This window comes from Hevea brasiliensis, chromosome 17, assembly GCF_030052815.1.
Source record: "Hevea brasiliensis isolate MT/VB/25A 57/8 chromosome 17, ASM3005281v1, whole genome shotgun sequence".
NCBI lineage: Eukaryota > Viridiplantae > Streptophyta > Magnoliopsida > Malpighiales > Euphorbiaceae > Hevea > Hevea brasiliensis.
This window is the reverse complement of record NC_079509.1, coordinates 9,801,788-9,822,353: the sequence shown is the minus strand read 5'-3', so window position 1 is coordinate 9,822,353 and position 20,566 is coordinate 9,801,788. Positions and strand designations below refer to the sequence as shown.

Below are 20,566 nucleotides of genomic sequence, written 5' to 3'. Positions count from 1 at the left end.
TTTGATGTTAATGTACAAGATTGTGGAAGAATTGTTTAAAATCAAAGTTCATTTGGGTATTTCAACCACTGAGGCTGGAGAAACCAGTAAGGCTGCTACTGGTTCTGTTCCTCAAGCCGAGAAAGAAAAAGAAAAGGAGGAAGAGAAAGAAAAAGAGGAAGAAGAAGAAACAGAAGAGGAAGAAGAAGAAGAAACAGAAGAAGAGGAAGAGAAAGAAACGGAAGAGGAAGAAAAGGAAGAAAAGGAAGAAGCTGAAGCAGAAAAAGATGACAATGATTCTGATGATGAGAATGGAAATGGAGGCAGCAAAGAAGGTAGTGGGAAAGATATGAGTGACTCAGAGTCTGAGGCAGAACCAGAGACCCCTGCTCCTGCTGCTCCTGCAAAAGGAAAGGGAAAAACAGCTCCAAAGGAACAAAGCAGTAAGCAGAAAGAGCAAACTGGTAAACCCTCTGGCAAAAAGACTAAAACTGGCAAAAAGTCTGCAGCTGAGTCTGGTACTACTATTGTCACTGAGCTCACAGCTGGGCCTATTGTTCCTTTGACACCCGGAACTAAATTGGCTGCTGCAATTCTTCAAACCTTGAGTGACAAACCTGTCAAGCCCAAAAAGCTGAAAATGGCTGCTCCAAAACCAATCAGAAGAAGTTCTAGGCTGAAAGGATGAACTGAATTTTAATTGAATTTTGTCTAACAGTCTGTCTGTTAGTTTGCTACTTAGTCTACTACTTTTGGTTTTTCTGAACTTTTAATTAGTTTGCTATATCAGTGACTGTTTTGACTGTTTATTCACTGCACTTAGACTGAATTTTGACATGCTTTCTCCCATATTCTTTTGATGCTGACAAAAAGGGGGAGAAAAGTAATGAATGGTAATCTTGATACTTGATATAGTTTGTGATTAATGGTGCATGATATAGTTTGTGAATAGTATATTGTTGATATAACTTTATGGTGTGCATATTGTTGATATCACTTGTGAATGATATACAATTTGTGATTAGTGTGCATAAGTATAGTTTGTGATTAATGGTGCATGATATAGTTTGTGAATAGTATATTGTTGATATAACTTTATGGTGTGCATATTGTTGATATCACTTGTGAATGATATATAATTTGTGATTAGTGTGCATATTGTGCATATTTAGTTAGTATCTTTAGTCACACTTGACTCCTTAAGAAAATGCTTATGAATATTTCATTAAAATTATTAAGGGGGAGTTATTTGTGATTAATTGTTGATATAAGCACATACATAGGGGGAGTTATTCACACATATACATTCATACACATACTCACACTTATTTACATTTGCATGGTGATTCAATTGAGTTTTGTCATCATCAAAAAGGGGGAGATTATTGACCCCACAAGCTCAAAGGAGCATAGATTTTGATGATACCAAAACTCAACTAGAATCAAACTAACATTGTTTTAAGTGTTGTGAAAAAGACTAAGGATTTCATGATGGATTCGTGCTCTTGAAGAAATAATGACATTCTAAGGATAACACAGGACGAATCAAAGGAGATAAAAGAAGAAAAGGTTACCTTCTAAGGCTGCATTGAAATATCAGATTTGAAGGTACATCTAGTATAGAAGTTAGTTATTTTCTAGAATTGGTTGTGAAAAGAATTGAGGAGTAAAAGTTAATGATGCTTATTTTCAATCTCTCAAAAGATTTTCTTTTAATCATTACTGGCCTAAAAAGTGTTTAACTATGATTTGGTGTAAAGTTTTATAGTTTTGAAAGTTATGCAGAAAAGTTTTCCTGGTATGCTAACTGGTTTGCTACTATTTTAGTATGCTAACTGGTTTGCTATTTTCTCAAGTATGCTAACTGTCTCAACTCTGCACAACATCGCAGAAAACGACAAAATAACGGCTATTTTCTTGAAATTCGTATCTGTAACGTTCAAATGAGTTCTGCAACGGTAAAAAACGTTCCAAAGCTATAAATACACCTTCCTTTGGCCATTTTGCACTTAATGAAAGTCCCTCTACTGTTCAAAATCTTTAAAGCTTTCATTCAAAGTGCTCAAAGTGATTTATTGCTCTTCATTGGCTTATTTACTCAACTCTTCTTTATAGATTATGTTGTAATTGAGTGAGAGTGAGTTTTAAACACATTATTATCATTTGTGAGAGGTCATTCAAGCACCTATTGAAGCTTGGTTGTGAAAAGTGTTTGGGATAACACTTGGTAGAAGTGTAAAGCTACTTGTAAAAGCTTTGGTGTGAAGATTTGTAAAGGGCTTTGTCTCTTGCCTTGAAAAGAGAAGAATAGTGGAGTGAAGACTCAAAGTGGGATCTTTGAGAGAGTGGATGTAGGCTAGTTAAAGCCGAACCACTATAAAAATTTTAGTGTTCATTTTCTCAACCCTTGCTCTTTACATTTATGCAATTTAACTTTATGATTGATATGCTTTTGCTGATTTGAAAATTGATATCATATGCTGTTGATCTTGCTGCAGACTGAGAAAATTAGTTTACTGCTAAAACTGCTGATATCTGATTTAATCTGCATGTTGTTTGATTTGCTGTCAGTTGGAATATTTGGTATACTGCTCTGGTTGCTGTGTTAAAAACGTATTCAGATTACTGATATATTTACTGAATGCTTATATAGTCTGTTATATCAGTATACTGATTGCATATAGCTTAACCTTGAGTCAACTTGTCAATAGAGCTATATTGTTCATTTTTCACATTAGTTAATTTAGTTGAACCTAGCTGCAATTTTCAAAGGTTTTGAGCAAGAACCGAAAATTGTTTTTAAAGTCCAATTGACCCCCCCTCTTGGACATATTTTGGGACATCAGCAATGCTAAACTAATGATATATATTTATATCATATATGTATAAATATTTTTATATTTTAATAAAATTATTAAATTCTAAAAAAAAAGTCATTTTCCTTAAAAATAGCTTAATATTCCCTTTTATTAGAAAAATATTTTTTGTTAATTTATTTTTCTATGTGTCTCAAGCGTTAAAAAATATAGAAAATATTTTATATGAAACAAACGAGTCTAAAATTTGAAATAAAAATTATATAATCATAATTTGTTATTTATTGTCAAAGAAAAAATATATATTCAAATGAAGTTTAAAAATTTTTGTAATGTAAATACACTTATTTAAATAATAACAAATTGATACTGAAATTGAAGTTTATGAAAATATCAATTGACTGACTGTCAATGAAGTTAAACAGGAATTGAATTTGAAAGCATATATCGTCCATGAATAGAAATAATTCATAAATTTAAATAAATTCTGGAAAATAGGAAGAAAGATGAAATGAGGTTTAGCTGTAGAGGAAATTGAATTCCTAGCTGGTGTCCCATAACAAGAAAAAGGAAATGGACGCAGTGGATCATGTAAAGCCACTTTTGGTTTAATTATAAAATTCCTTGATTGGATTATAATACTTTTTCATGCAAGCAGAAGCAGGTCCATCTCCTACACAAACATCTCAATTCTCGTCTTTATAAAATACTCAACATAGATGCTGCTAAACATGATTAATTAGATATGGTTGCAATTTAATAATAATAATTAAAAGAATACTAAACCAGAAGGTGTTCACTAGCAACTTGCCGATTCCTTCCACTGAAAAGCTTGCTTTTCCCCATAAATTTTTGATATTTAAGTGAGTGACTTGCAGAGAGATAAAGTTGGTCTCATTATCAGATTTATCTGGAACTAGGGAAAGGGATATATATATATATATATATATATATAGAGAGAGAGAGAGAGAGAGAGAGAGGGGATATTTAAGCATCAAGCATCTTATGAGCAAAGCAACAAAAGAAAAGCTAAGCATATGGAACACTTTTCCTTTGTCAAATAAATTAACTAAATTTATTATTAAATATTAATGCTTGCTGAAAATTCCAGCTAGATTACAACATACAAGGAAAAAAAAAAAAAGCCTGTTCTGTGTATAAAATAACCATAAAGATATACATGTCCAAAACTCAATCCTGTGACTTAAGTATAATCATCAATCTCCTTGTGGGTAGATAGATCTATGGATGAAGATTCTTTATATCTTCTTCCTTGGCAAACCAGCTTGGTACTATCTGTAACAAGTGAGGATAAAGATCCTTATAGGAGTTCTTGATGGTGCCTTCAGCGACTTGAGTAACAACTGAAATATCTGCAAACATAAAAGCATTATTATTTTTTGGGAAAAGAAGATGGGTATCAGGACTCATGTCTTCCAAACCTTTGAGAGGCTTCTTATCGTCAGTAAGTTGAGTAATAATGTAAATAACAGCTGCTGCCACTGATATTGGACTCCTCCTGCGGAAGAAATAGAAAATTGTTTTTCCAGTCCAAGCCAAATATCCAGCGTGACCTTTGATGTTCAGAAAAGACAATGCAAGACATTACCCCCTGCCCCTCTCAAATCACACAGAGAATTAGTCACAAAATTTAAATATGTTTCTCAAAGTAATTTATGACCAATCAACTCCAACAATGATCAGTATGCTTTTCCTCCAATATAACCCCTTTCCCACTTCGTTCAAGAAAAGCAGCATTCATGGAGTGCTACATATCATGATCCCAATAAATTAAAGGATTTATTCAAACAGTGAAGAGAATGTCTGACAAAAGTTATCATATCCTTATACTATATAAGGCAGGAAAATGAGAGAGAACCAAACAATCTAATGGGGGACCATGTGATCGAGAAGATCAAGACAGACTACCTAAGTCAAACAAGTACGGTATGATTCCTGGGAACTGGGTTTTTTCCACTCGCAAATTTTTTCAAGTAAATTTGATCCTTTGATACCTGAATCAACAATCACATATAAGTGGTTCCAGAAGGAAACTACCAATTTGATTGAAGACAAACCAGTAGGTGAAAACATTTAACCAAGAGCTAGTGCCTGGCAAAAGCAAAAGGTAGCCTAGTGCTAGTAATCTGTGAATCAACGGATTGGCAGTTGTGCACACCATTACTGAATTGAGATATGCACAAGCATACTTGTAAGGTCTTCAAATTATACTCTGTAAAAATTGCTTAGGATATAAGTTTCATTTTTTTTTTCAACATAAAACAGAGAGGGGAAAAAAATATATGTAAAGCAGACAAAACCAGAACTAACCTTATATCAAGCTCTTCAGATTTCTGTACAGTTTCTTGGGCAGCCTTAACTGCTTGATTGATCATTCCAAGGTTGGAGCAAAAACGTCTCTGCAAAATGAAGATAGTCTACATTAAGTACAGGAAAGCAAGCAAGAGGTGTAAAGAAAAGAACAAACTAACCAGATAGTCTGCAGCATGTATAGTTCCCATTTCCACAGCATGCCCCATCTCTACCTCCAGATGTTTCACAATAAACTCTTTTGCCCGGCCAATTTCTTTCTTTGCAGCCCCATTGACAACAGAACAAATTTCTAGAAGCCATGCACAAATTTAGTAACTCCCATATGCATAGAGGGAAATAAATAACCCAATTAATTGACAAAACAGAGGCATGAAAGTTTCATGCCTTTTACAGTTCGTGGCTTGTTCTCTTGTCGACAAGCAATATAGAGACATGCAGCTAAAATTGCGTCTTGATTTCGCCCTTTTAAAGGTTTCTGACCTTCTACCTTCTTATATATTTCATTAGCTCGATCCTTATGATTAAAATAAGAAAAGGTTAGAAACCCAAAGAAGATAACCACTCACAATCAAAAGTTAAGGAAATCACGGTAGAGTAAGACTACTTGATCTGGTTAAATTCCATCACCAAGAATTTCATTAAAATGAGGTATAATCAATCAACAAATCATAAAATACAATATGAACACAATGGAAATGCATTAAACTTCAAGAAAGGAAACAGCTTCCACATCTTAATTCATAGGTCGTTTAAATGCTGGTGACGAAGGTTTGAATCCAAATCAGAAGCACCATGCCTAATGCTAGTTCTATTAAGCATTTTATGAGAAAAACAAACTTAAAAGCTTTGCAGATCAAGTATAGAATTTGTATTTATCACATTCAACAGGATATGAGTTGCAACAAAGCTAGCATGTAAGAGAAGAATTTGGCTGCTAAACAAGCTAGACATCACCAAATTTTGGCAGATACATTAAAAGGAGGTAGCGTCCAGTATTAGCTACTTCCAGTGCCACTTCCCTATACTAAGTCATTTCCCATGTCATACAAAATCATCAACTCGAGAATAAGACGCCTCTAGACATACTATAATATGTGGCTTATTCTCACACTTGATTTTCAAAGCATCTCTGAAGACCTAGCCTTTCCATTTCAAACTTATTAATCAATGATTCTTGATTAACACTTGATATAAGGCTCAGTCAATTAATTTAGACCAAATCTTCCCCTATAACAGAGAACTGCATTGTCCCATACTGCTCATAGAAAAGACAGCCATTTAACCTCTGCTCTATATTCTTCTCATGCACTTTGACATTTCGTCCGTACCAACTTTCCATTAATTGAACCATAGTTTAAAAGGACAAACACCAGAGTCACCAACTCACCATGATCAGAGAAAATTGTTTTGCAAGTGGTATAACGCATTTAAACTTGCACGATGATATGAAATAATAATAAAATTTAAATTTTTTTAAAAGAGGGATAAAAAGGCTAAAAACCAAATAGATATGGAGATAAATTTAAGTAACCGACTCACCTTTATGGTTGTAACGAGTCCCAACCTGAAACCGGCATTGTCCATTGAGTACATGAGTTAACATATACAATTACTACCTTCACGATTGCATAACAATTCAAAACATATAGCAAGAGTATAACATGAAAATTTCTTCCATTAAAAAAATTACTAAGGATTCATTTGGAAAAAATTTCAATTCTCACATAATTATTTTTATTTTTTGCTTGATTTTTATTTCTTTTAAAATGAAATTTTTTTTAAATAAATAAGAATTGAATTCTCTCACCGTTTGGAAATTATACAAGAATTTAATTTATTTGATTTCTTTTTATCAATTCTTATATTTTGGAATGAAATAATTTAATTATTTTTTACTTAAAAAATAGTCATTTTAAAGAAATGGAATAATTCTTTTTTTTACGAATGATTTATTCAAAGAAAGCCACTAGATTTCCAAATATAGGAATTAACAAAAATGAAATCAATTAAATTGAATTCTAATTTCCCAAAAAAAGTCAAAGAAAACATTTTTTTAGAAATTGAAAAATTGTTGACAGCTTAAGTGATGTCCATATTAGAATACCGAATAATTTGCACATATTACTAAATTGAAGATCACAAATGGCAAGTCGATAATCTCGGATTACATGTTATTTGAACACATTATTACACATCAAACAAGGTTCTGCATGCAATGTCTATAAATGCAATCCAATACAATAACATCTATTCTCACTTTCAACTACCGAAATAAAAATAAATTGTGGAAACTCAATATTTTATCTATTTATTTATTTTAATTAGCTAATAATAATTTAATATAATTATCTAAACAAAAGAATATTGTATTGGATAGCCTGCTTATTTATTTTTATAGATATATTATTTTTAAAATTAAATATATATTTGTAATCTGAACAACCCAATTCAATAGTAACTATTATATCATTCTACACCTAATGGAACTCTTAAAATATATATACCATAATAATCTCTTTCTGCTAAACTTTGCTCTCAAAACTTGTTTATCACCTCCCCAAATACTCTCAACAGGTATTTTCATCATCTTTCATTATTGTTATATATATATACATATATATTTCGGTGGATGGTGGGACGACAGGGACGCTTTCTGTCCTGCGTCCCTGTCGTCCCACCATCCACGCCCTTGTCATTATACCATCCACCGAAATATATATATATATATATATATATATATATATATATATATATATATATATATATATATATATATATATTAAAGTTATTTTGTTTTATTATTATCTGATATTTTTCTTTTATATTTTGGATGTGTAGAAGATTCGAATATTCAATTTGTCAGTTAAAATTGTCTCTCTTTCATTGAAAATAACCATTGTCTTGGAGGTTCCATGTGAGTGGTAATTATAGTACATGACGCCGTTTTAGTCTCTTTTAAAATTTCTTAGCATTAAATTTGTTATTAAATGAAATTTTAAATCAATATTTTAACAATTATTTTAATGTGATTTTCTAGAGTTTTATTTTATTATTGAATTTTATTTCGATTTTGATTAAATAATTCATTTTATCAATTATCTCTGCATTAAAGCCATTAGGATTCCAAGAACTGGCCTTTAATGTCTTTATCTTGATTGATATCTGACTATAAAATTTACCAATGTGTTACACTGAATTTATTCGAGATTGATTTGATCTTATTAACTCTCTGAAATTATTGAAATAAACTGTTAGAATTGCACTATCAATTATTATTTGCTATCTGAAATTTTTTTATTGATTTTGATCGATTTGTACAAATTGATTTTCTGTTTTGAATTGGTACCTGTGCCTAGTATCTGTATCTGTTATCTGGCCCCACCATGTGGACTATCACGGTATTAGGTTACATTGTTGAGTCATGCATCATTGCAATTTATGGTTTGCATTAGTATCATATGCATTAGCTCCGCCTAAGTAGTTTGCACTTAGCTGGTCCCAAGCCTGGATAAAGGATGAGAGTTGCGGTAGGTGACAATCAGAGTAAAAATTTCGTCACACCTTATGATATGGATTCAAATGATATAAACATTGGGGCATCCTCTACTTACGACGCTCTACATCGGAGCCCGGGTGTAGTGAGAAATATGCCCGAAAGTGACGCGCCATGCCAGCACCCGGGTGTAGTGTTAAGTGAGCAAGGGTTCCCACATCATGGACTGGTGTGGGTAAAGAAGTTAGTCCATATGACATATAGTAGAACATATAGTGGAACAGAACACAAGATAGACATAGAAAACAATAGAAAATATCATAGAAGGAGACCAATTAGGAAGGAACAGGATAGGAGGAGGATCAGGGTTGGTACTTGGAATTTTGGATCACTTACAGAAAAATTAATGTAGCTTGTGGATACCTTGGAAAGGAGAATGGTGAATATTGCTTGCATTCAAGAGACTAAATGGGTAGGAGAGAAAAGCAAGAAAGTAGGTAATTCAAGGTATAAACTGTGGTTTACCGGAAATGAGAGAAACAAGAATGGAGTGGGCATAATCATAGAAAGGACATTGAAAGACGCTGTAATAGCTGTAAAAAAAGTAGAAGATAGAATTATACTAGTAAAACTAGTACTAGAAGGAGAAACAATAAATGTAGTTAGTGTTTATGCTCCACAAATAGGACTAGATAGTGAGAGTAAATAAAAGTTTTGGGAAGATATGAATGATTTAATGCAAAGCATACCGAATGAAGAGAAGGTTTTCATTGGTGGAGATTTGAATAGACATGTAGGAAGTGATAAGCAAGGTTATGAGAATGTTCATGGAGGTTTTGGTTTTGACAGTCGAAATGAAAAGGGAAAAAGCATCCTGGATTTTGCTATGGCATACGACCTAATACTAGCAAATCCCTACTTTATAAAAAGAGAGTCACATTTAGTGACTTTCAAAAGTGGGCAACATAGAAGCCAAATAGATTTTCTCTTAACTAGGAAGACAAATAGAGCTCTATGCAAGGATTGCAAGGTCATTCCAGGAGAGGCTTTAACAAGTCAACATCGGTTAGTGGTCTTGGATGTCAAGTTTAGGAATAATTCAAGTAAGGTCAGAAGAAATAGTGTAGCTCAAACAAAGTGGTGGGAGTTCAAAAGAGTAAAGCAAGTGAAGTTCAAAAATGAGCTTCTCGTGTTCGAAGCATAAAAATTGGATATGGAGGCCAATGATATGTGGATAAAGATGACATCAAAGATTAGAGAAGTAGCTAGAAAAGTACTTGAAGAGTCAAGGACATGGACCACCCTCAAAAGAGAGATGGTAGTGGAATAATGAAGTACAAAAGGCAGTGAAGAGAAAAAGGGAATGGTATAAGAAATTACCTAATGAGGCATATAAACAGTACAAGATAGTAAAAAAAGAGGCAAAAAAGGCAGTTAGTCAAGCAAGAGCACAAGCCTTTGAAAAGTTATATGAGAAACTTGGAACTAAAGAAGGAGAGAAAGATATTTATAGATTAGCAAGGAGGAGAGAAAGGAAATGTTAAGATCTCAATCAAGTTAGGTGCATTAAGGATAAATAAGGAAAAGTGTTGATGAAAGATAAGAACGTTAAAGAAAGATGAAAAAATTATTTTAATGATCTCTTTAATAATAGTCAAAATGGTAATAGCGTGAATATAGACTATAGAATAATAGAAAAGAATATGAATTATACTAGAATGATTAGATCTTTAGAAGTAAAGGAAGCACTTAAGAGAATGAAAGTGGGTAAAGCCTGTGGGCCCGATGGAATACCAATTGAAGTGTGGAAGTGTTTGGGAGATATGGGAGTGGTATGGTTAACTAAATTATTTAATAAGATTCTAAACTCAAAGAAAATGCCTGATGAATGTAGGAGGAGTATTTTAGTACCTATTTTAAAAAATAAAGGAGACATACAGAGTTGCTCAAACTATAGGGAAAGTAAACTCATGAGCCATACTATAAAGTTGTGGGAGAGAGTTGTGGAGCATCGACTACGTTATGATACTTCTATCTCTCTCAATCAATTTGGCTTCATGCCTGATCTTTCAACTATGGAAGCGATCTTTCTCAGTAGAAGCTTGATGGAGAAATATAGAGATGTGAAGAAAGATCTACACATGGTTTTTATTGATTTGGAGAAGACTTATGATAGTGTTCCAAGAGATGCCTTATGGAGTGTGTTAAAACAAAAGAGGATATCTATTAGGTACATACAAGTGTTGAAAGATATGTATGAAGGAGCAACTACTATTGTGCCACAATGGGAGGGGACACAAGAGATCTTCCGATTTCAATTGGATTACACCAAGGATCAGCTATAAACCCTTACCTTTTTACATTAGTTTTAGATGAATTGACGAAACATATACAAGAGAGTATTCCTTGGTGCATGATGTTTGTGGATGATATTGTTCTGATAGATGATACGCGAGGAGTCAATAAAAAACTAGAGCTTTGGAGAAGTACTCTAGAGTCAAAGGACTTTAAGTTAAGTAGAACGAAGACAGAATACATGCATTGCAAGTTCAGTGAAGGCCAAACTGGTAATAGGAAAAGAGTTAGTTTGGATGGAATGGCACTGTCCCAAAGTAATCACTTTAAATATCTCGGCTCAGTCCTTCAAGTAGATGGGGGATGTGAGGAGGATGTTAGTCATAGGATTAAAGCCGGATGGTTGAAATGGAGACATGCTACGGGAGTTTTATGTGATCGCAAGATTCTCAATAAGTTGAAAAGAAAATTTTACCGTACAGCTATACAACCGGCTATGTTATATGGTAGTGAGTGTTGGGTATTGAAGGAGTCGTATGCGTCTAAGATAAGAGTTGCAGAGATGAGAATGTTAAGGTGGATGAGTGGCCATACTAAACTAGATAAAGTCCGTAATGAGAGTATTAGAGAAAAGATAGGAGTGGTGCCAATTGAGGATACATTGAGAGAAGGGAGATTGAGGTGGTTTGGTCATATGAAGTGTAGACATATGGAGGCTCCAGTTAGACAAGTAGAGTACATTAGGTTAGAGGATAGAAAGAAAAAAAGGGGTAGGCCTAAATTGACTTGGAGGAGAGTAGTACAACATGACCTAGAAGCATTACACATTTCTGAGAATTTAACCCAAAATCGTTTAGAGTGGAGAAAGCGAATCCATATAGCCGACCTCAAATTTTTGAGATAAAAGCTTAGTTGAGTTGAGTTGAGTTGTATTAGTATCATATATCATATGCATTAATATATGTGAAGGAGGAGAAAGGCATCTAATATCTGGTAGCGCGCTTACCCTTTGGCCTTTGGTGATGTGGGGTATCATCACCCTAGTGTATTGTACCATAAAATTTTATTGAATGAATTTCTTTTACATATATGTTTTATGAAATTATTTTATTAATGATTTTGATAGCATGAGCATGATTTTATTGAATAGAAAATTTATTATGAAATTAATCAAGCGTCTGCCTGTTTCTATTCCGTTGTGTGCTATAATTACCATTCACTGAGCATTAGCTCAAATCACGTTTTTTCTGTCTGTTATCTGTTTCATATCAGTAGAATTCTGCAATTGATCCAAATATATAGCCCATTTTCTAGAGAGGGACAATCTTTGATTTGTTCTCATGGTATGCTCGAATTCATGTTTCCTCGGGCTAATAATTAGTTTAGTTTATTGAACAATTTAAGTTTTTATTTGAAATCTGTAGAGATTCCACAATTACTTATGAGATATTCATGATGTTTATTCAGCATTTTGTTTATTTGGATTTTATCATTTTTTGGGATTACTAAGTAACAATATATTTATTCAAGATACTCTGATAAGGCTTGCATGATTTAAGAATACTTAAATTATACGCTGGTCATGACACAAAATTTTGGATCGTGACAAAGTTGGTATCGGAGCCTAGTTGAGGTTTAGTAAACTTGCGAAGCATAGGATCCTTAACGTCTTTTCAGTTTATAATTGCTTTAGATATCTGCGTCCTTTATACTTTTTTCACCTGTCTTAATTTGACTCACATTTTCACACTTAATGCTTGTTTATTAAAATGAATAGGTGCCTGGGTCTGTTAGATATAAGAGGAGAACTAGGGCCAAGGGTCTTAATGGTGCAAATCTTGATCCAATAGGGGAGGTACCACCTCAAAGTATTAATCAAACATCTGAATAAATGCTTATGGCTAAGACTGGGGCACAACCATTCCAATTAGCTACTACAGCTCAAGCACCTAGAGCTGGTCAGGTTACTGTGGCAGATCTAGCAACGGGATTGCACGCAGTGAATCGTGTTATTAATACTATAACTAAGTACCTTACAACTCAACCACAGCAACCAGTGGTTGGCCCTATTTCAGCACCAACTCAGGATAGGGCTCGATTCCTTAACTCTACAGACATTCTCAAGCTAAAACCAAAGGAGTTCACTGGAGATGATGCATTAGCTAATCCCTTAGATTTTTTAGATGAAATGGAGAGGTGTTATGACAAAATGGGTTATAGTAGTACTAGGATGGTAATGTTGGCAGGAAATCAACTTAAGGGAGTTGCTTGTGAGTGGTATCTCTCTAAGAAGAATGGGCGACCCAAACGTTCTATCTTCTGGCCTTAGTTTCATTCTCTCTTCTTAGAGTGATTTCTCCCTCCTAGTGTTCAAGAGGCTAAGGCTTTAGAGTTTGAAACCTTAAAGCAAGGCAACATGACAGTTACAGAGAATGAGATGAAGTTTACCAAATTATCCCGCTTTGGTAAACACTTGATTCCAAATGAGAAGAAGAAAGCTCACAGGTTTGAAAGGGGCTTACGAGACAGGCTAATTGATTGTGTAGCTCCTTTATGACTACCTAAATATAAGGAGGTGGTTGATCGGGCTAGACAGATGGAGATGTATGATGATAAACGTTGGGCTCACAAGCAGTGCAAGCGATTTAAGAAAGATGGTTAGGGTAATCAGTTTAATAGAGGACAGAGTCATCAGGGTTCTTATCAGGGTAATAAGCAGGGTTCTCAGTCTACAGTTGGCAATACAGCACATCAATCTGGAGTTGGTCAGGGACGTGAGCAGAGGACTCATGCATGGAATGCTCAGTATAGTCAGATTAGCACTGGGCCTATTTCCACTCCTTGTCAGCATTGTGGTAAGCTACATAAGGGCACTTATCAATGGGTCACTGGAGCATGCGTTAGTTGTGGACAACTGGGACACCGTAGACAGGACTATCCTACTAGTGGGATAACTCAGAGTGCTGGTCAGCCAGCACATCCTGCTCCCTCTCAAGTTCAGCCAGTTTCACAGTATGGTGGTAGAGGTTAGGGTTTTAGTGGTCATGGTCAGGGTGGTTGAGGTTCTGGTGGTAGAGGATATGCTCAAACTCAGGGACAGACATCTGGTGGTAGAGGTCAAGCAAGGGTTTTTGCTTTGACTCAGCAGGATGCTCAAGCATCTAATGCAGTAGTGACAAATACACTTTCTATTTGTTCATTTGATGCTAGAGTACTGTTTGATCGAGGTTTCACTCATTCCTTTGTTTCTCCATACTTTTCCATGAGATTTAGTACACCACCTACTTTGTTAGAGTATCCTTTATCTGTATCAACACCTATGGGGAATGCAATAGATACTGATATGGTGTATAGTGGATGTATAGTTCACATTGGAGATAGGGAATTAGCTGCAGATCTTATCTCTTTGGATATGTTTAAGTTTGATATGATTTTAGGCATGGATTAGTTAGCCACTTATCACGTTTTCTTGGATTGTCATAATAAAGTTGTACTATTTAAAATTCCTAGGGAGGCAGAATTTCACTTTCAGGGAGATCGTAGTATAGCCTCTAATAATCTTATCTCAGCAGTGAGTGCTAGACGATTGTTGCAAAAGAGGTGTAAGGGGTATCTAGCTTATGTTAGAGACGTTCAGGTAGAAGATGCAGGTTTGGAGAATGTTGCAGTGGTTAAGGAGTTCCCTAATGTGTTTCCAGAAGATTTATCATGTTTACCCTCGGAACGAGAGGTAGAGTTTAATGTAGACTTAGTTCCTGGAACTGAGCCCATATTTATGCCACCTTATCGTATGGCACCTATAGAACTTAAGGAGTTGAAGGAGTAGTTACAGGACCTACTAGATAAGGGGTTTATTCGCCCTAGTGTTTCTCCATGGGGTGCGCCTGTGTTATTTGTACGGAAGAATGATGGATCTTTGAGAATGTGCATTGATTATAGGCAATTGAATAAGGTGACTATGCATAATAAGTATCCTCTTCCACGCATAGATGACCTGTTTAATCAACTTCAAGTTGCAAAGTGTTTTTTCAAGATTGATCTTCGATCTGGGTATCATCAATTGAGGGTCAAAAAGAAGACATACTTAAGACTGCCTTGAGGACTAGGTATGGACACTATGAATTTGTCTTACCAATGCCCCATCCGCTTTTATGAATCTTATGAATAGAGTCTTCAAACCTTTCTTAGATCAGTTTGTTATAGTGTTCATTGATGACATTCTAGTGTACTCAAAGAGAAAAGAAGAGCATGAGCAGCATTTGAGAATTGTCGTTCAGACCTCACGAGAACACAAACTATATGCCAAGTTCCCAAAATGTAAGTTTTGATTAGATAGTGTGGCTTTCCTAGGCCATACAGTTTCTAAGGATGGGGTGTGTGTTGATAAGAAGAAAGTTGAGGCAGTGCTTCATTGGCCTAGACCAACAAATGTGTCAGAGATTCATAGTTTCTTGGGTTTAGCAGCGTATTATAGATGGTTTGTTCAAGACTTCTCTTGTATTGCAGTACCTTTAACTAAGTTGACACAGAAGAATGTGAAATTTCAGTGGTCTGAGGCTTGTGAAAAGAGTTTTCAAGAGCTTAAGAATCGTTTGACTACAACACCAATGTTAGCTCTTCTGTCTGGATCAGGGGGGATATGCAGTTTATTGTGATGCCTCTAGGGTTAGTTTAGGATATGTTTTGATGCAACATGGACGAGTTATTGCATATGCTTCTTGTCAGTTGAAAAGGCACAAGCAGAACTATCCAACTCATGATTTGAAAATAACTGTAGTAATTTTTGCTTTGAAAATCTGGAGGCACTATTTGTATGGTGAGACTTGTGAAATCTTCACTGACCACAAAAGTTTCAAATACATCTTTGACCAACGTGATCTTAATCTTAGGCAAAGTAGATAGGTAGAATTGTTGAAAGATTATGATTGCACCATACAGTATCACTCTGGAAAAGCTAATGTGGTAGCTGATGCTCTAAGCAGGAAGTCTTCTGATAGTTTAGCTCATATATCTACCAAGAGGAGGCCTCTGATTGGTGAACTACATGAGTTGCTAGATCAGGGAGTAGAATTTGAAATCATATCTGGATCATTCTTAGCACATTTTTTAGTTAGGCCTATCTTGATTAATCGAATTAAGGCTGCTCAGAAGAATGATTCTTAGTTGTGTAAGATTATAGATTGTATCCATCAAGGCCAAGCTCAAGGGTTCATGTTATATGATGATAGAGCTCTTCGTTATAGCGCTAGACTTTGTGTCCCTAGTGGTGATGAGTTGAGAAAAGAAATCATGGAGGAGGCACACCATTCTGCTTACACAGTACACCCAAGTTCAACTAAGATGTACCGTGATTTAAGAGAGCATTATTGGTGGGGTGGCATGAAGAGGGATGTTGCAGACTTTGTTGCTAAATATTTGACTTGTCAACAGGTTAAGGCAGAACATCAGAGACCATCTGGGTTACTTCACCCGTTACCTATTTCCGAGTGCAAGTGGGAGTACATTGCCATGGACTTTGTTGTGGGTTTACCTTAGTACACGAGGTGGTTACAATGCAATCTGGATGATAGTAGACAGATTGAAAAAATCTACTCATTTCCTTCCTGTGAAGACTACATATGACTTTGTTAAACTTGCACAGTTGTATATAAACAAGATTGTTAGTCCTCGTGGTGTTCCAGTTTCCATTGTCTCTGATCGTGGTACTCGGTTTACTTCTCGATTTTGAAAGAAATTCCAAGAAGTTTTAGGAACACGAGTAGAATTTAATACTGCTTTTCACCATCAGACAGATAGACAGTTAGAAAGGATCATACAGACGTTGGAGGACATGCTTCGTGCATGTGTTATGGATTTTGGTGGCTGTTGGGATCATCATTTGCCTTTAGTGGAGTTTTCTTATAATAATAGTTATCAGGCAAGTATAGAGATGGCTCCATACGAGGCATTATATGGTCGAAAGTGTAGGTCACCGATTTGTTGGGATGAAATTGGAGAAAGAAGACTTACTAGACCAGAGTTGATACAGTTAACTTCAGAAAAGATTCGACTAATTCGTGATAGACTTTTGACTGCTCAAAGTCGACAGAGAAGTTATGTTAACGCTAAGCGTAAAGATGTAGAGTTTATGGTTGGTGATCATGTATTTCTGAGAGTTTCACCTATGAAAGGAATCATGAGGTTGGTCCATTTGAAATTTTGGAAAGAATTGGAGCAGTCGCTTACCGTTTAGGCCTTCCACCTGGTGTTGCACATGTACATCCAGTTTTCCATATTTCTATGCTTAGGAAGTATGTCCAGATCCATCTCATGTTTTGCAACCTCAAACCATACAATTCAAGGATGATATGTCATATGAGGAGCAACCAGTAAAGATTTTAGATCGACAAATTAGGAAACTCCGGTCTAAAGAAGTGGCTTTGGTCAAAGTCTTGTGGCATAATCACTCAAGTAGTGAGGTAACATGGGAGGCAGAATCTGAAATGCGAGCCAAATATTCTCACGTATTTGATTCTTTAAGTTAGAATTTTGTCTGTTTAAATTCAGGAACAGAATTTCTTTTAAGGGCGAAAGTATGTGGAAACCCAATATTTAATATATTTATTTATTTATTTATTTTAATTAGCTAACAATAATTTAATATAATTATCTAAAAAAAGGAATATTTTATTGGATGACCTGCTTATTTATTTTTATGAAAATATTATTTTTAAAATTAAATATATATCTGTAATCTGAACAACCCAATTCAATAATAACTCTTATCACAGTCTACACCTAATGGAACTCTTAAAATATATATACCCTAATAATCTCTTTCTGCTAAACTTTGCTCTCAAAACTTATTTATCACCTCCTTTTTCTACCAAATACTCTCAACCGGTATTTTCACCATCTTTCATTATTGTTATGTGTGTGTGTGTGTGTGTGTGTATATATATAATTGTTCTGCGTCCCTGTCGTCCCACCATCCACGTCCCTGTCGTTCCACCATCCATCGAAATATATATATTAAAGTTATTTTGTTTTATTATTATCTTAAATTTTTCTTTTATATTTTGGGTGTGTAGAAGATTCGAATATTCAATCTGTCAGTTGAAATTGTCTCTCTTCCATTGAAAATAACCATTGTCTTGGAGGTTCCATGTGAGTGAAAATTATAGCACATGACACCGTTTTAATCTCTTTTAAAATTTCTTAGCATTAAATTTGTTATTAAATGAAATTTTAAATCAATATTTTAACAATTATTTTAATGTGATTTTTTAGAATTTTATTTTATTATTGAATTTTATTCCAATTTTGATTAAATAATTCATTTTGTCAATTATCTATGCATTAGAGCCATTAGGATTCCGAGAACACACCTTTAATGTCTTTATATTGATTGATATCTGATTATAAAATTTACCGATGTGTTACACTGAATTTATTCAAGATTTATTTGATCTTATTGACTCTCTGAAATTATTGAAACAAACTGTTGCAATTGCACTATCAGTTATTATTTGCTATCTGAAATTTTTTTATTAATTTTGATCTATTTGTACAAATTGATTTTCTCTTTTGAATTGGTACCTATGCCAAGTATCTGTATCTGTTATCTGGCTCCACCGTGTGAACATCACGGTATTAGGTTGCATTGTTGAGTCACGCATCATTGCAATTTATGGTTTGCATTATATGTGAAGAAGGAGGAAGGTATCTAATATATGGTAGCGCGCTTACCATCTGGCATTTGGTGATGTGGGGTATCATCACCCTAGTATACTATACCATAAAATTTTATTGAATGAATACATATATGTTTTATAAAATTATTTTATTAATGATTTTGATAGCATGAGCATAATTTTATTGAATAGAAAATTTATTGTGAAATTAATCAAGCGTCTGTCTGTTTCTATTTCGTTGTGTGCTATAATTATCATTCACTGAGCATTAGCTCAAACCACATTTTTTCTGTCTGTTATCTGTTTCAGATCAATAGAATTCTGTAATTGATCCAAATATTCAGCCTATTTACTAGAAAGGGACAATATTTGATTTGTTCTCATGGTATGTTCTCATGATTTGTTCTCATGATTAGTTTAGTTTATTAAACAGTTTAAGTTTTTATTTGAAATCTATAGAGACTCCGCAATTACTTATGAGATATTCATGATGTTTATTTAGTATTTTATTTATTTGGATTTTATCATTTTTTGAGATTAGTATGTGACAATATATTTATTCAAGATACTCTGATAAGGCTTGCATGATTTAAGAATACTTAAATTATACGCCGGTCATCACACAAAATTTTGGGTCGTGACAAATAAGACTTGCATGATTTAAAAATATTTATATTATGCGCCGGTTACGACACAAAATTCTGGGTCGTGACATTAATTCATTTCAAAAAAGCTACCATTTTATCACTATAAATCATATATATTGATCAAACAAAGGAAAATTCATTTTAATTTCTCTCAATATCCCATATGTTCTATAAAATTCCAGAAATCTTCAGGTAAAGAGAGCTCCACAAGTTTAGGAAGCAAAAGAATAAAGTAGAATTAACATTAAAAAAAAAAAAAAAAGGCTTGTTCCATAGCTATCCCACCAAAAGCTCAGAGTTAACGTTTTTTGGTTACTAAAAATTCTCGCAGTCTGCCATCAATTTTACAGCGGAAACTAGCAATCCATGTGAATGCTGAACAAGCTATTAAAGAATGATTAAAAAATCCCTTTAAGAAATAGCAGTTCTCCAAGGCTGAAAATCAGAGATAACACAAAATTTATGAGCAGTGAGACAAAGGTGATGATGATGATACACACCTATCGGCCATAGCAGCAATGGACTTGAAAGCCTGAATCAAACCACGATCAGAATTGGCGCCACGGCTCTGCCATTTCCCGATAGAGCCAGAGCGAAGCTCATTGGAGGAGCCATTCGTTTTGGAAATAACAGTGGTAAGGCCACCATCGCCGAGGAGAGGGTTAATGGGACCACCAACACGGTTAGGATCGTGATCGGAGGATTCGTTGGCAAAAGTACGCCACTCGGATGTCTCATCGACGGAGTGAGCTTCGAGGACCAAACCGCACTCGGAGCAGATGGTGTCTCCGGCGGCGTGATCGCAGACTATCTCAGTGAGTCGCTTACAGTCAGGGCAGTAGGAGTCCGACATGTTCCGTCCTTTTTATTCTCTATCTTCTGTTGCGTGAGAGTGAGTACAGTGTGGTCTTGCAATATTATATTTTTGTTCGTTTGTCCGTTAGCATATGCACAAAAGGAGCAATTTTTTTTCCTTTAAGAAATAATTTAATTATTATAGTTTATATTGAACAGGTTGTTTACAGATAGACCGCTATCCTGGTGGAAAATCCAGTCAAGCACACAAGTCATAACAAAGGACAGAGAGAGACCCACATCTCTTCAGGACAGGTGGCCATGGCCAGTTTGAGCACGTTTTGATTTATGATCAGAGAAGTTTGAACCTGCATGATTATGACCATTTTTTTAGTTGGATTTCGATTTTGATTTCACCTGATTGGGAGCCGAAACATTTTTTTTTTTAATTTCTTCTTTCGTAAAAAAAAAATTGCATTTTAAATTCTAAGACCATCTATTTCACACCCAAGGCTAATGGATTGAAACCGATCT

General features: G+C 34.7%; 1 protein-coding gene across 2 annotated transcripts; it reads right to left on the bottom strand.

Moving 5' to 3' along the window:
* Nucleotides 1-3,847: 3,847 nt before the first annotated feature.
* Nucleotides 3,848-20,555, bottom strand: LOC110663993 (transcription initiation factor IIB-2-like). Of its 2 annotated transcripts, XM_058140269.1 has the most exons (7): nt 19,738-20,555; nt 6,669-6,693; nt 5,514-5,643; nt 5,288-5,418; nt 5,127-5,215; nt 4,238-4,314; nt 3,848-4,168 (listed from the first exon to the last, which is right to left on the bottom strand). In XM_058140269.1, the coding sequence occupies exons 1-7, from the start codon at nt 20,088-20,090 to the stop codon at nt 4,038-4,040; spliced, it is 936 nt and encodes a 311-aa protein (XP_057996252.1). In that variant the 5' UTR covers nt 20,091-20,555; the 3' UTR covers nt 3,848-4,037. The 2 variants fall into 2 exon arrangements, with proteins under 2 accessions (XP_057996252.1, XP_057996251.1); XM_058140268.1 differs by having other exon boundaries at nt 3,848-4,314.
* Between the last annotated feature and the right edge of the window lie 11 nt (nt 20,556-20,566).